Genomic DNA, 13,327 nt, shown 5'->3' with positions numbered 1-13,327 from the left:
TATTTATAAATTATATAGTGAATAAGTTTTACTTAAAAAAATGTTAAATATAATTAGAATTAGAAGAGCTGCATTTGTAGTTTTTTTTTATAAATTATTGAATTTCTGTAGGCTAAAAAATTGGTAATTTTTGAGAATTCTATTTCACAGGTAAAGAATAATAATTTAATATTCATGTTAAAAAAATATTTAAGTTTCGAGTAATTTTACAATAAAAACTATTTACTAATAATGTATGAGAAACATTTTCTTTTGTTTTTGATTATATTTTAAGTGAATCAATTAATATAAAAATGGCAAAATTTTCATTAAGTAATAAATAAATTTACTTACTTTTCTCCAAAATGCTGCGTTGAATTTTACCTCTGCTTCTGAGTCGACAGTATCCAAAAGAATTTTGGCAACTGATTCCAAAATTTTTCTCTCGGACATTTTTTAAAATAGTAAAAAACGAAAAAAAATAAAGTAATTTAAATTGTAATAATAATAATAATAAAAATAATAATAATAATAATAATAATTTTAAATTAATAAATAGTACTGATCACTTTCAACAGAAAAAAGTACACAAACACTTTTTTTTATCACTGAATAAATGATCAATGGAACGCGTCGCGTCTTTCTAGATGTTTCCACAGCCGCGTCAAAACATTTCCCACAAATTTGAATTCGCGGAAATCGGTCTGCCTATTCATTGGCTTCCGCAACTATGAGACATGGGAGTGGGGTGGAGAGAAAGGGGTGGACAAGAAGAAAGTGGAAGACAAGGTCGTGCGTTCCGGTCATTAGCATTGATTTGCATTCAGTGGTCAGTTCATAGTGGTGTGAAGGATTACCCCGATTATTCAATCGAACAACAATGGGTGGAAAAAACAAAGTAAGTTTTAAATATTAATTAAATATTATTATTATTTTTTTCCCAAAATTTACATAAAAATATTTTTCAAAAATTTACTTTTTGTACTATTTTTATTAATTTTTTTTTAAATCATGGATTTGTATAATAAGTATTACCAAGGTCAAGGAAGACAGGGATTGCAGGAAAAAGTCAGGGATTTTTAGTAAAAGTACTGGAAAAAATTGAATTTTAAAAATTCATGAAAAAACTCTGAATTTTAATGGTTTTTTTGTTTGCCTTGTAAACTGGGAAATTACAACGAATAAATTATATAATAAATAATTTTTACAATTTTCATAAATACGAGATTGATAAAAGAAATTTAGTTAAAAATACTAAAAAAAAAGTTAAATTTGGAAAAGTTACAAATAATTAAAAAATTTAAAAAAAAATTCTGTTCATTTCAATTATCTTTAAAAATAATAAAATTCTTCTCCAAAATTCAATTATGTTCAAAAGTTTTTAAAAAATTCTCGTCAAAATTTAAAATATCTTTATAAATAAAACAATTCTTCTTCGAAATTCAATTATTTTTAAAACCTTTAATAAACTTCTTGGCAAAATTTCACAAGAATTCGATAGTTTACAAAATTTTTAATAAATTTCTTCGAAATAAATCAATTATTTTCATAAATAATAAAATTTTCCCAAGAATTGAATTATTATTTTTTTTAAATTCTCGTCGAAATTTAAATTACAGTTATAAATAATAAAACTCTTCTTCCAAATTCAATTATTTTTAAAAACGAATAAAATTCTTGTTAAAATTTCTCAGGAATTCAATAATTTATAAAAATTTTAATAAATATCTTTTAAATAATTCAATTATTTGCATAAATAATAAAATACGAAGTTGAAGTCCACAACGTTGATCAACGAAAAAGGTTTTTTAATTTATTCTATTATTATATTTTTGTAAAATATACAACAATTATTATTATTAAAATATAAATAAAGCTCCCTTTCAATACATTTTTGACAGTATTGTTGCTTTATCCTTTTTTTCCTATTAATTAACACTTATTAAAAAACTTTTTTCGTTGATAAACGTTGTGGACTTCAACTTGGTAATAAAATCTCCACATGAGTTCAAATATTTAATATACAAAATTTCATAACAATATTCGTTAAATATCAATTATTTAAAAATATTTTTATAAAATTCGTCAATTATTTAAAAAAGTTTAACAAAGTTCTTTTTAGAAATTCAATTATTTTTATAAATAATATAATTCTTCACCGAAATTCAAATATTTTAAAAAATTGTAATAACATTTTTGTGAAATTTTTAAAATTATTTTCAGGAATAATAAAACTCATCGCAGTATTTTAATTAATGTTTAATATAATATTTTAATCAAATTCCTGGAAAAATGTAATTATTCTTAAAAAATTTATTAAAATTTGTCAAAAGAATTAAATTATTTAATAAAATGTTGATAAAATTCTTTATGAGAATTTAATTTTAACAAATATTCAATTATTCAATAAATTATTTATTTCTTAATTTAAATAATTGAATTCTTCTACAATTTTCTAATAAAAATTGATTAAACAGGGTTGCCACAGGTCAGGAAAAAATCAGGGATTATTATTAAAAGTACTGAAAAAAAATTGAATTTTTAAAAATTCATGAAAAACCTCTGAATTTTGATATTTTTATCTTTGCCTCATAATCTATGGAATTACCACGAATTTTAATACAAAACCTTGAATTTTTTCTATTTCAGACAATAATTTCTTTTTAAATAACTTAATTTTTCAAGAACTATCGGAAAATTATGACTTATAAATTATTTAATGAATCATTTTTACAATGTCCATAAATACTAGATTGATAAAAGAATTTTTGTTAAAAATAATTTTAAAAAATTGAATTTTGGAAAAGTTACAACTAATTTCAATTATCTTTATAAATAATAAAATTCTTTAATATTCAATTATTTAGAAAAATGTTTTTAAATTCTCGTCAATATTTCAATTATTGTTAGAAATAATAAAATTCTTTTTCAAAATTGAATTATTTTTAAAAATTTGAATAAAATTCTTGTTAAAATTTCACAGGAATTCAATAATTCATAAAATATTTAATAAATTTCTTTGAAATAATTCCATTATTTTCATAAGCAATAAAATTTTCACATGAGTTCAATTATTTAATATACAAAATTTCATAAAATTTTTCGAAAAATATTAATTATTTAAAAAGAATTTTATAAAATATGTCGCATGAATTCAATTATTTAAAAAAAAATTAACAAAGTTCTTTTCAGGAATTCAATTATTTTTAGAAATAGTAAAATTCTTCACCGAAATTCAATTATTTTTATAAACTTGAATAAAATTCGTTTGGAAGAATTAAATTATTTTCAAAAGTAATAAAATTCCTCGTAAAAATTCAATTATGTTTTAAAATTTTTTTAAAAAATAATTCTTCTCAAAATTTTAATTATCTTTATAAATAATAAAATTCTTTAATATTCAATTATTTAGAAAAATGTTTTTAAATTCTCATCAAGATTTCAATTATTGTTAGAAATATTAAAATTCTTTTTCAAAATTCAATTATTTTTAAAAATTTGAATAAAATTCTTGTTTTGTTTGAAAAATTTCATGGTAATTTAAATTATAACAAAACATAAAGAAGGAGATCACTCCGAGTCTTCGACTTGGAGTTGATCTCCTTCTTTATGTTTTGTTATAATATTCTTAAAAATTGTTGAATTTCAAAAAATAATAAGGATTAAATATTTATTTAAAAAATAAATTAATGATGTTTTTGTATAATTTTACAATTAACAAAATTTGTAAATACATGAAATAGAAATTTTTTTTGAATATCTATTAATTTTTAGAGTGAATCAGAATATTTTTTAGGGCCAGGGAAAAAGTGAAAATTTTGTCTGCAAATCAAGGAAAAATAAAATTAAATATTTGTGGCAACCTTGATATTTCTAATTATTAATTTTTCTGAAATTAATAATGATTTTTTAAAATGTCAACATATTTTTTTAAATCCAATTATTTATATAAAATGCAGTGCATTTTAATTCTTTGATTATGTTTGAATCATAAATAAACAAACAATATACACTTTTATAAAATATTTTTTTAAATCTTACAGCAAATAATTTTTGAAGATTTTCTTTAAATATTTTTAAAACACAAATTTTAAAAAGTTTTTTATTGAAAATAGTTAGAAATTTTTTTACACTGAATAATCAAACAATTTATTCTTAAATATTATTTATTTTTCTATCAATAATGTTAATCAATTTTAATAGTAAAATTATTATTCACAATTATTAACAAAATCGAATACACTTAATAAATTAAATAAATCTTTTAAAAGAATGTTTCTTATATATTAAATAAAAAATTTGTTTCCAGAAACCGTCAAATACGGGATACGCTTCAGAGGTGAAAACTGGATCCGCAACCAAAGGAAAGAATCCACCTCCTATTGTCGATGGTTCAGCACCTCCTGCTACTCGAGCTCCTGCTACAGCTACTCCAAGTCATACTATCACTGGTCAAGCACCTCCAGTCGCTTCTGGTCATCCTGTGGCTGGTTCAGCACCTCCTATAGCTACTGCAGGTCATCCTGGTGCAGCACCATCCGTTACTGGTACAGCACCATTCGTCGCTGGCACAGCACCATCCGCCACTGCTCCAACACCATCCGCCGCTGCTCCAACACCATCATTCGCTGCTCAAACACCTCCAGCACTATACTCCTCACTTTTCAAGGCACCAAGTGCTCCAGCTCCTCCTGCCGCTGAAGGAACTGCTCCAGCACCAGCACCTTACATGACACCAACAGCGCAATACTACGCACCACCACCAGCACCTTACATGACACAACCAGCACAATACTACGCACAACCACCAGCACCTTATGCGGCATCAGCAGCTCCGCCAGCACCATATGCGGCACCAGCAGCTCCGCCAGCACCTTATGCGGCACCAGCAGCTCCGCCAGCACCTTATGCGGCACCAGCAGCTCCGCCTGCACCTTATATGGCATCAGCAGCTCCACCAGCACCTTATGCGGCACCAGCAGCTCCGCCAGCACCTTATACGGCACCAGCAGCTCCGCCAGCACCTTATACGGCACCAGCAGCTCCGCCTGCACCTTATGCGGCACCAGCAGCTCCGCCGGCACCTTATGCGGGATCAGCAGCTCCGCCGGCACCTTATGCGGGATCAGCAGCTCCGCCAGCGCAATATGCGGCACCAGCAGCTCCGCCAGCACCTTATGCGCCATCAGCAGCTCCGCCGGCACATTATGCGGGATCAGCAGCTCCACCAGCACCTTATGCGGCACCAGCAGCTCCGCCAGCACCTTATACGGCACCAGCAGCTCCGCCGGCACCTTATGCGGGATCAGCAGCTCCGCAAGCACCTTATGCGCCATCAGCAGCTCCGCCGGCACTTTATGCGGGATCAGCAGCTCCGCCAGCACCATATGCGGCACCAGCAGCTCCGCCAGCACCTTATGCGCCATCAGCAGCTCCGCCGGCACCTTATGCGGCACCAGCAGCTCCGCCTGCACCTTATGCGGCACCAGCAGCTCCGCCAGCATCATACTACTCTTCACCACCAGCACAAGACGCGGCACCGCCAGCACCATACCATTCATCATACAATTACCATTCATCACCAGCACAATACGCAACACCACCAGCACCTTACGCAGCTCCAGCACCTTACGCGGCTCCTCCAGCTCCAGCACAATATGCAACACCAACAGCACCTTACGCGGCTCCACCAGCTCCAGCACCATACTACCCACCAGCTCCAGCACCATACGCAGCATATCAAAATTATGCTGCGTATCCGGCTGCACCAACGGCACCACCTGGTGTTAATGAGTCGGCAACATGGAGCCAAGATGCGGTAAGAATTTCATTTAATTACTTTCAAAAATAATAAAAATTTCACAGGAGTTAAATTGTTTACAAATTTTTCAACAATTTAATTATTTGAAAATTTGTTAATGAAATTCTTTATGAGAACTCAATTTTAATAAATTTTAAATTATTCAATAAACTTTTTTTTATTTAAGTAATTGAATTCTCTCAGAATTTTCTAATAAAAATTGATTTAAAAATGAATTCTAGTTAAAATTTTAGATAATAATAATTGAATATTAAAAGCATTACAACATGAATTTTTAGAAATAATTCAGGGTTGCCACAGGTCTGGGAATTCAGGGAAAAGTCAGGCAAAGTAAAATTGGGCAGAGATTTTTAGTAAAAGTACTGAAAAAATTGAATTTTAAAAGTACTGAAAAAATTAAATTTTAAAAATTCATGAAAAACTCTGAATTTTGATGTTTTATTTGTTTGCCTCGTAAACTATGAAACTACCACGAATTTGAATACAAAACCTTGAATTTTTATTATTTCAGATAATAATTTCTTTTTACATAACTTAATTTTACAAGAACTATCATCAAATTATGACTTATAAATTATTTAATGAATCATTTTTACAATGTCCATAAATACTAGATTGATAAAAGAATTTTTGTTAAAAATAATTTTAAAAAATTGAATTTTGGAAAAGTTACAAGTGATTTCAATTATCTTTATAAATAATAAAATTCTTTAATATTCAATTATTTAGAAAAATGTTTTTAAATTCTCGTCAAGATATCAATTATTGCTAGAAATAATAAAATTCTTTTTCAGAATTGAATTATTTTTAAAAATTTGAATAAAGGATTTATTTTTTAATTTAAATAATTGAATTCTTCTAGAATTTTCTAATAAAAATTGATTAGAAAATGAATTACCGAATAATCGATTTATTTATTTTTTTTTTTTTGAAAATAATTGAATTATTGCAACGAATTTTATTACAATTTTTTCAAATAATTGAATATTTTGAGAAAATTTTTTTGTCGAAAAATCAGGGAAAAGTCAGGGAAAAATAAAATTAAATATTTGTGGCAACCCTGTAATTAAATTTTGAACAAGTTTAAAATTAAAATCTTTGAAAATTTGTATTTTTCATACTTTCAACAAACAATTCTGTAGTATTAAATTTTTTGGAAAAGTTTAATTGCGTATTTTTTTTAAAATTATTTGAAGTTTTTATTTTCTAATAGATATTTAATTGAAGATTTTCTGAAAAATTGAATTTTTGTAGAATTGAATTGTAAACAAATGAATTTGAAAATATTCAAAAAACTTTTTAAAAAATTATTTAAAATATTGTATTTATAGAAGAATTTCAGTTCAAAATTCTGGAAAACAATAATTGAAGTGAAATGATGAAAGTAATTTAAAAAAAGTTACAGTAACAATATTCTTATAATACAAAATAACTATTTTATCAGTCGGTCATATTTTATAACAATCTTTTATAAGTTGTTTAATTTCATAAAGTTTTAAAATAAAAATGTTTGAAAATCTTAATTCTTGTGGAAAAATGATAATGACTAATTATTCAATTTTGCAAAATATAAATAGTTTTAGATTAATTGAATTTTGAACATATTTCAAATTAAAGTCTTTGAAAATTAGTATTTTTCATACTTTCAACTAACAATTCTGTAGAATTAATTTTTTTGAAACAGTTTAATTGAATTTTTTTAAAATTATTTTAAAATAATTGATTTTCAGAGAAATATTAGTTAAAAATTATAAACAATAATTGAATTGATTAACTCGATCATCTTTCTCATTATAAGTTGTCGAATTATTTCAAAAATGTTTGAATTTAAAATTTTTGAAAATCTTAATTCCTGTGAAAAAATATTAATTGAATATTTATTTTAAAAAATTTATTGGTGTTTTCAAATAATTTTACAATTAAATAAATTCGTAAATAAATGCAATAGTACAATTTTTATTATCTGAACATTTTGATAATTAAAAAAAATTTTGTATACATTTCCTTTTATTTTTTTAGGAAAGTGGAGCAAGTCGTGGCCGCGGATATCGTGGTCGAGGATACCGTGGACGCGGAAGGGGTCGAAGGGGGTGGAAAAACTTCGGAAGAGGAGGAAATTCGCAGTATTTCAATTAAAAAAATATTTTATTATTATTATTACTCTTAATCTCTGTATATTATATTTAAATATAATATAAATTATATATTAAATACACTTTATATAAAAACAAAATATTATTGTTTAATTATTTTTATTAACAATTAATGCTTAAGCATGAGAAAATTCTCTACTTTGCTGTCTTTTTTGTATACTTCATAAACTACGAAATTACCACGAATTCTAATATAAAACCTTTAATTATTTATTTTTTTAAATAAAAAATAAAATAAATATTTTCATAAATAAAAAAATTAAAATGGGTATAAATAATCAATTTAATTAATTTTTTAATAAAAATTTCACAGGAATTCAATTACTTACACAAATAATAAAATTCTTTTTATGAATTGAATTATTTTTAATACAATTTTAATCAAATTCCTCGAATTCTTAAAAATTTTATTACAATTCTTCGAAAGAATTCAATTTTAAGAAATATTCCATTCCTCAAAAAATTATTTATTTTTGTATTTAAATAATTGAATTTTTGTACAATTTTCTAATAAAAAATTATTTAAAAATAAATTTAAGTTAAAATTTTAAATAAGAATTAAATTTTAAAAGTATTATAGTATGAAATTTTTGAAACAACTGAATTTTAAAAAGGTTTTAAATTAATGTCTTTGAAAATTTAAAGTTTTCATATTTTTAATTAACAATTTTGTAGAATTAAAGTTTTTGGAAAAGATTAGTTAAATTTTTTCTTTAAATTATTAAAAAATTTTATTTATTAATTTATATTTAATCAAAGAATTTTCGAATAAACGAAATTTAAAAAATTTAACTGTAAACTAATGCTTTGAAAATTTTAAAAGAACTTTTTTAAACATTAAAAGTAATTCATTCATTTATTCATTTAAAGAAGTATTTTAGTTCAAAACTTTTAGAAAAAGTTATAGTAACAATATTCTTATAATATGAAATAATGATTTTCTCTATCAGTAATCTATAATTATTTAAAACATGAAAAAATTGATCTTTCACTTGGACTAATCTATATCTTCACGTTTTTTAATAATATTCATTTAAGTTCTTCAATTTCAAAACATTTGTAGTTGAAATTTTTGAAAATCTTAATTGTTATTGAAAAATAATGAGTAAAAACTAAGTTGTTGACGTTTCCGAAGAATTTTACAATTAAAGAGATTCATGAAAAAAAAGTTCTAATATATCTATAATAGAACATTTTTTCAGTAGCTAATCATTTTTAAAGTGAATCAGAATATTCTTTAGGGTCAGGAAAAAAGTTAAAACTTTGCCTAGGAATAAAGAAAAACAAAATTAAATTTTTGTGTCAACTCTTTAGAAAAGTTAAATTTTACGCATTTTTAGAAGTATTCAAAAATGACTTTTCCTCTTTTCAATTAATAAAAAAATATTAACTATTAGTAAAAATTAAATGTATTTTTTACTAAGTAGATATAACTATTTCAGTAAATAAATTTGTAAAACAGTTTTATCGATTTTTAAAAAAACAATTTAATCAACAGTATTTTTTATTTTTTTAGAATTAGTAAAATTCTACTAACAAATATTAAAAACTCACTAATTGCTAGTAAAATTACATATTAAATCATAGTTGACGGTAATTTTAACGTTGATATTAAACTTCTCGGGATAATAAAGTCCTAGATGGCGAACTTTCAGAATTTCAACGTATTCGCTCAGTGATCTTTAATGACCATATTCGGTAAAATTCAATGTAAAAAAATTGTTGATAGGTGTTCAAACGATGATTAAATATTTCTCAGGGTAATCAGGTCCAAGATGGCGGACTTCCGGAAGCCGAAATTTGATGGAAATTGTTCAGTGAACCATTCTTAACAATCCCTGAAAGTTTCGCTGAAAAAAAAATTGGTGGTGGGTGTTTAAACGATGATTAAATATTTCGCGGGGTAATCAGGTCCAAGATGTCGGACTCGCGGAAGTCGAAATGTGTTCCAAATTGTTTAATGACCTGATTTAAACACATCCTAAAAGTTTCGCTAAAAACAAAATTGGTGGCGGGTGTATAAACGCAGATTTAGTATTATTTGAGGTTATTAATTCCAAGATGGCGAAAATGCAGAAGTCGCAATTTGTTCGTAGTTGTTCAGTGAGTGTTTCTTAACATTCTCTGAAAATTTGGCTGAAAAAAAATTTGTGGCGGGTGTATAAACGAAGATTTATAATTTTTTAAGGTTATTAATTCCAAGATGGCGGACTTGCGGAAGTCGAAATTTGTTCGAAATTGTTCAGTGAGTGTTTCTAAACATTCTCTGAAAATTTGGCTGAAAAAAAATTTGTGGCGGGTGTATAAACGAAGATTTATAATTTTTTAAGGTTATTAATTCCAAGATGGCGGACTTGCGGAAGTCGAAATTTGTTCGAAATTGTTCAGTGAGTGTTTCTAAACATTCTCTGAAAATTTCGCTGAAAAAAAAATTGGTGGCGGGTGTTTAAACGAAGATTTATTATTTTTTGAGGTTATTATTTCCAAGATGGCGGACTTCCGGAAGTCGAAATTTGTTGGAAATTGTTCAGTGAACCATTCTTAACAATCCCTCAAAGTTTCGCTGAAAAAAAAATTGGTGGCGGGTGTTTAAACGGAGATTTAGTATTCTTTGAGGTTATTAATTCCAAGATGGCGGACTTGCCGAAGTCGACATTTGTTCCTAATTCTTCAGTGAGTGTTTCTAAACATTCTCTGAAAATTTTGCCGAAAAAAAAATTGGTGGCGGGTGTTTAAACGCAGATTTAGTATTTTTTGAGGTTATTAATTCCAAGATGGCGGACTTGCGGAAGTCGACATTTGTTCGTTATTGTTCAGTGAGTGTTTCTAAACATTCTCTCAAAATTTGGCTGAAAAAAAAATTGGTGGCGGGTGTTTAAACGAAGATTTAGTATTTTGTGAGGTTATAAATTCCAAGATGGCGGACTTGCGGAAGTCGAAATTTGTTGGTAATTCTTCAGTGAGTGTTTCTAAACTTTCTCTGAAAATTTCGCCGAAAAAAAAATTGGTGGCGGGTGTTTAAACGAAGATTTATAATTTTTTAAGGTTATTATTTCCAAGATGGCGGACTTGCGGAAGTCGAAATTTGTTCGTAGTTGTTCAGTGAGTGTTTCTAAACATTCTCTGAAAATTTCGCCGAAAAAAAAATTGGTGGCGGGTGTTTAAACGAAGATTTAGTATTTTTTGAGGTTATTATTTCCAAGATGGCGGACTTGCGGAAGTCGAAATTTGTTCGTAGTTGTTCAGTGAGTGTTTCTAAACATTCTCTGAAAATTTCGCCGAAAAAAAAATTGGTGGCGGGTGTTTAAACGAAGATTTAGTATTTTTTGAGGTTATTATTTCCAAGATGGCGGACTTGCGGAAGTCGAAATTTGTTGGTAATTCTTCAGTGAGTGTTTCTAAACTTTCTCTGAAAATTTCGCCGAAAAAAAAATTGGTGGCGGGTGTTTAAACGCAGATTTAGTATTTTTTGAGGTTATTAATTCCAAGATGGCGGACTTTCGGAAGTCGACATTTGTTCGTTATTGTTCAGTGAGTGTTTCTAAACATTCTCTCAAAATTTGGATGAAAAAAAAATTGGTGGCGGGTGTTTAAACGAAGATTTAGTATTTTGTGAGGTTATAAATTCCAAGATGGCGGACTTGCGGAAGTCGAAATTTGTTGGTAATTCTTCAGTGAGTGTTTTTGAACATTCTCTGAAAATTTCGCCGAAAAAAAAATTGGTGGCGGGTGTTTAAACGCAGATTTAGTATTTTTTGAGGTTATTAATTCCAAGATGGCGGACTTGCGGAAGTCGACATTTGTTCGTTATTGTTCAGTGAGTGTTTCTAAACATTCTCTCAAAATTTGGCTGAAAAAAAAATTGGTGGCGGGTGTTTAAACGCAGATTTAGAATTTTTTGAGGTTATTAATTCCAAGATGGCGGACTTGCGGAAGTCGAAATTTGTTCGTAGTTGTTCAGTGAGTGTTTCTAAACTTTCTCTGAAAATTTCGCCGAAAAAAAAATTGGTGGCGGGTGTTTAAACGCAGATTTAGTATTTTTTGAGGTTATTAATTCCAAGATGGCGGACTTGCGGAAGTCGACATTTGTTCGTTATTGTTCAGTGAGTGTTTCTAAACATTCTCTCAAAATTTGGCTGAAAAAAAAATTGGTGGCTGGTGTTTAAACGAAGATTTAGTATTTTGTGAGGTTATAAATTCCAAGATGGCGGACTTGCGGAAGTCGAAATTTGTTGGTAATTCTTCAGTGAGTGTTTCTAAACTTTCTCTGAAAATTTCGCCGAAAAAAAAATTGGTGGCGGGTGTTTAAACGAAGATTTATAATTTTTTGAGGTTATTATTTCCAAGATGGCGGACTTGCGGAAGTCGAAATTTGTTCGTAGTTGTTCAGTGAGTGTTTCTAAACATTCTCTGAAAATTTCGCCGAAAAAAAAATTGGTGGCGGGTGTTTAAACGAAGATTTAGTATTTTTTGAGGTTATTATTTCCAAGATGGCGGACTTGCGGAAGTCGAAATTTGTTCGTAGTTGTTCAGTGAGTGTTTCTAAACATTCTCTGAAAATTTCGCCGAAAAAAAAAATTGGTGGCGGGTGTTTAAACGAAGATTTAGTATTTTTTGAGGTTATTATTTCCAAGATGGCGGACTTGCGGAAGTCGAAATTTGTTCGTAGTTGTTCAGTGAGTGTTTCTAAACATTCTCTGAAAATTTCGCCGAAAAAAAAATTGGTAGCGGGTGTTTAAACGCAGATTTAGTATTTTTAGAGGTTATTAATTCCAAGATGGCGGACTTGCGGAAGTCGAAATTTGTTGGTAATTCTTCAGTGAGTGTTTCTAAACATTCTCTGAAAATTTCGCCGAAAAAAAAATTGGTGGCGGGTGTTTAAACGCAGATTTAGTATTTTTAGAGGTTATTAATTCCAAGATGGCGGACTTGCGGAAGTCGAAATTTGTTGGTAATTCTTCAGTGAGTGTTTCTAAACATTTTCTGAAAATTTCGCCGAAAAAAAAATTGGTGGCGGGTGTTTAAACGATAATTTAGTATACCTCTATGTAAGAGATATATACGGAATTTAATAAATCCAAGATGGCTGACTTCCGGAATTCGAAACACGTTAACAATGATACATCTGACTTCCCTGATACATTTCCTTCAAGTCTGGGTGAAAAAAAAATTGGTCTGGTAGAATTAAAATTTTTCGTTTTTTAAACGTTTAAAACTTCATGGACCTGACTCACAAGTTCAGTAAAAAATAAAAGGCACTTCTATCTATATAGACACATGATTATTTTTGGGATCTTCAAAAACAATTTATTTATTTAATAGTCTCAACTCTTTGGTAAAAAATGTAAAATTATCAAAAATTGAAAAATGCGAA

The 13,327-nt window shown here is 28.0% G+C and overlaps 1 protein-coding gene across 1 annotated transcript; it reads left to right on the top strand.

The window, feature by feature from the left end:
• Positions 1-565: 565 nt before the first annotated feature.
• LOC122512273 (extensin-2-like) lies at positions 566-7,936 on the top strand. The gene is made up of 3 exons (XM_043628013.1): positions 566-877; positions 4,289-5,797; positions 7,820-7,936. Exons 1-3 carry the CDS (start codon positions 860-862, stop codon positions 7,934-7,936), a joined length of 1,644 nt encoding a protein of 547 aa, XP_043483948.1. The 5' UTR covers positions 566-859.
• The last annotated feature ends 5,391 nt before the right edge of the window (positions 7,937-13,327 follow it).

The sequence above is a fragment of the Leptopilina heterotoma genome, unplaced genomic scaffold, assembly GCF_015476425.1.
Source record: "Leptopilina heterotoma isolate Lh14 unplaced genomic scaffold, ASM1547642v1 Lhet_97, whole genome shotgun sequence".
Taxonomy (NCBI): domain Eukaryota; kingdom Metazoa; phylum Arthropoda; class Insecta; order Hymenoptera; family Figitidae; genus Leptopilina; species Leptopilina heterotoma.
The sequence above is the reverse complement of the archived record's forward strand: the minus strand, read 5'-3'. Positions and strand labels throughout refer to the sequence as shown.

What these genes read in the sequence shown, in the direction of transcription:
- LOC122512273 (XM_043628013.1), top strand. An exon ending in CAACATGGAGCCAAGATGCG is followed by an intron (nt 5,798 to 7,819) that starts GTAAGAATTTCA and finishes TTATTTTTTTAG; the next exon opens with GAAAGTGGAGCAAGTCGTGG.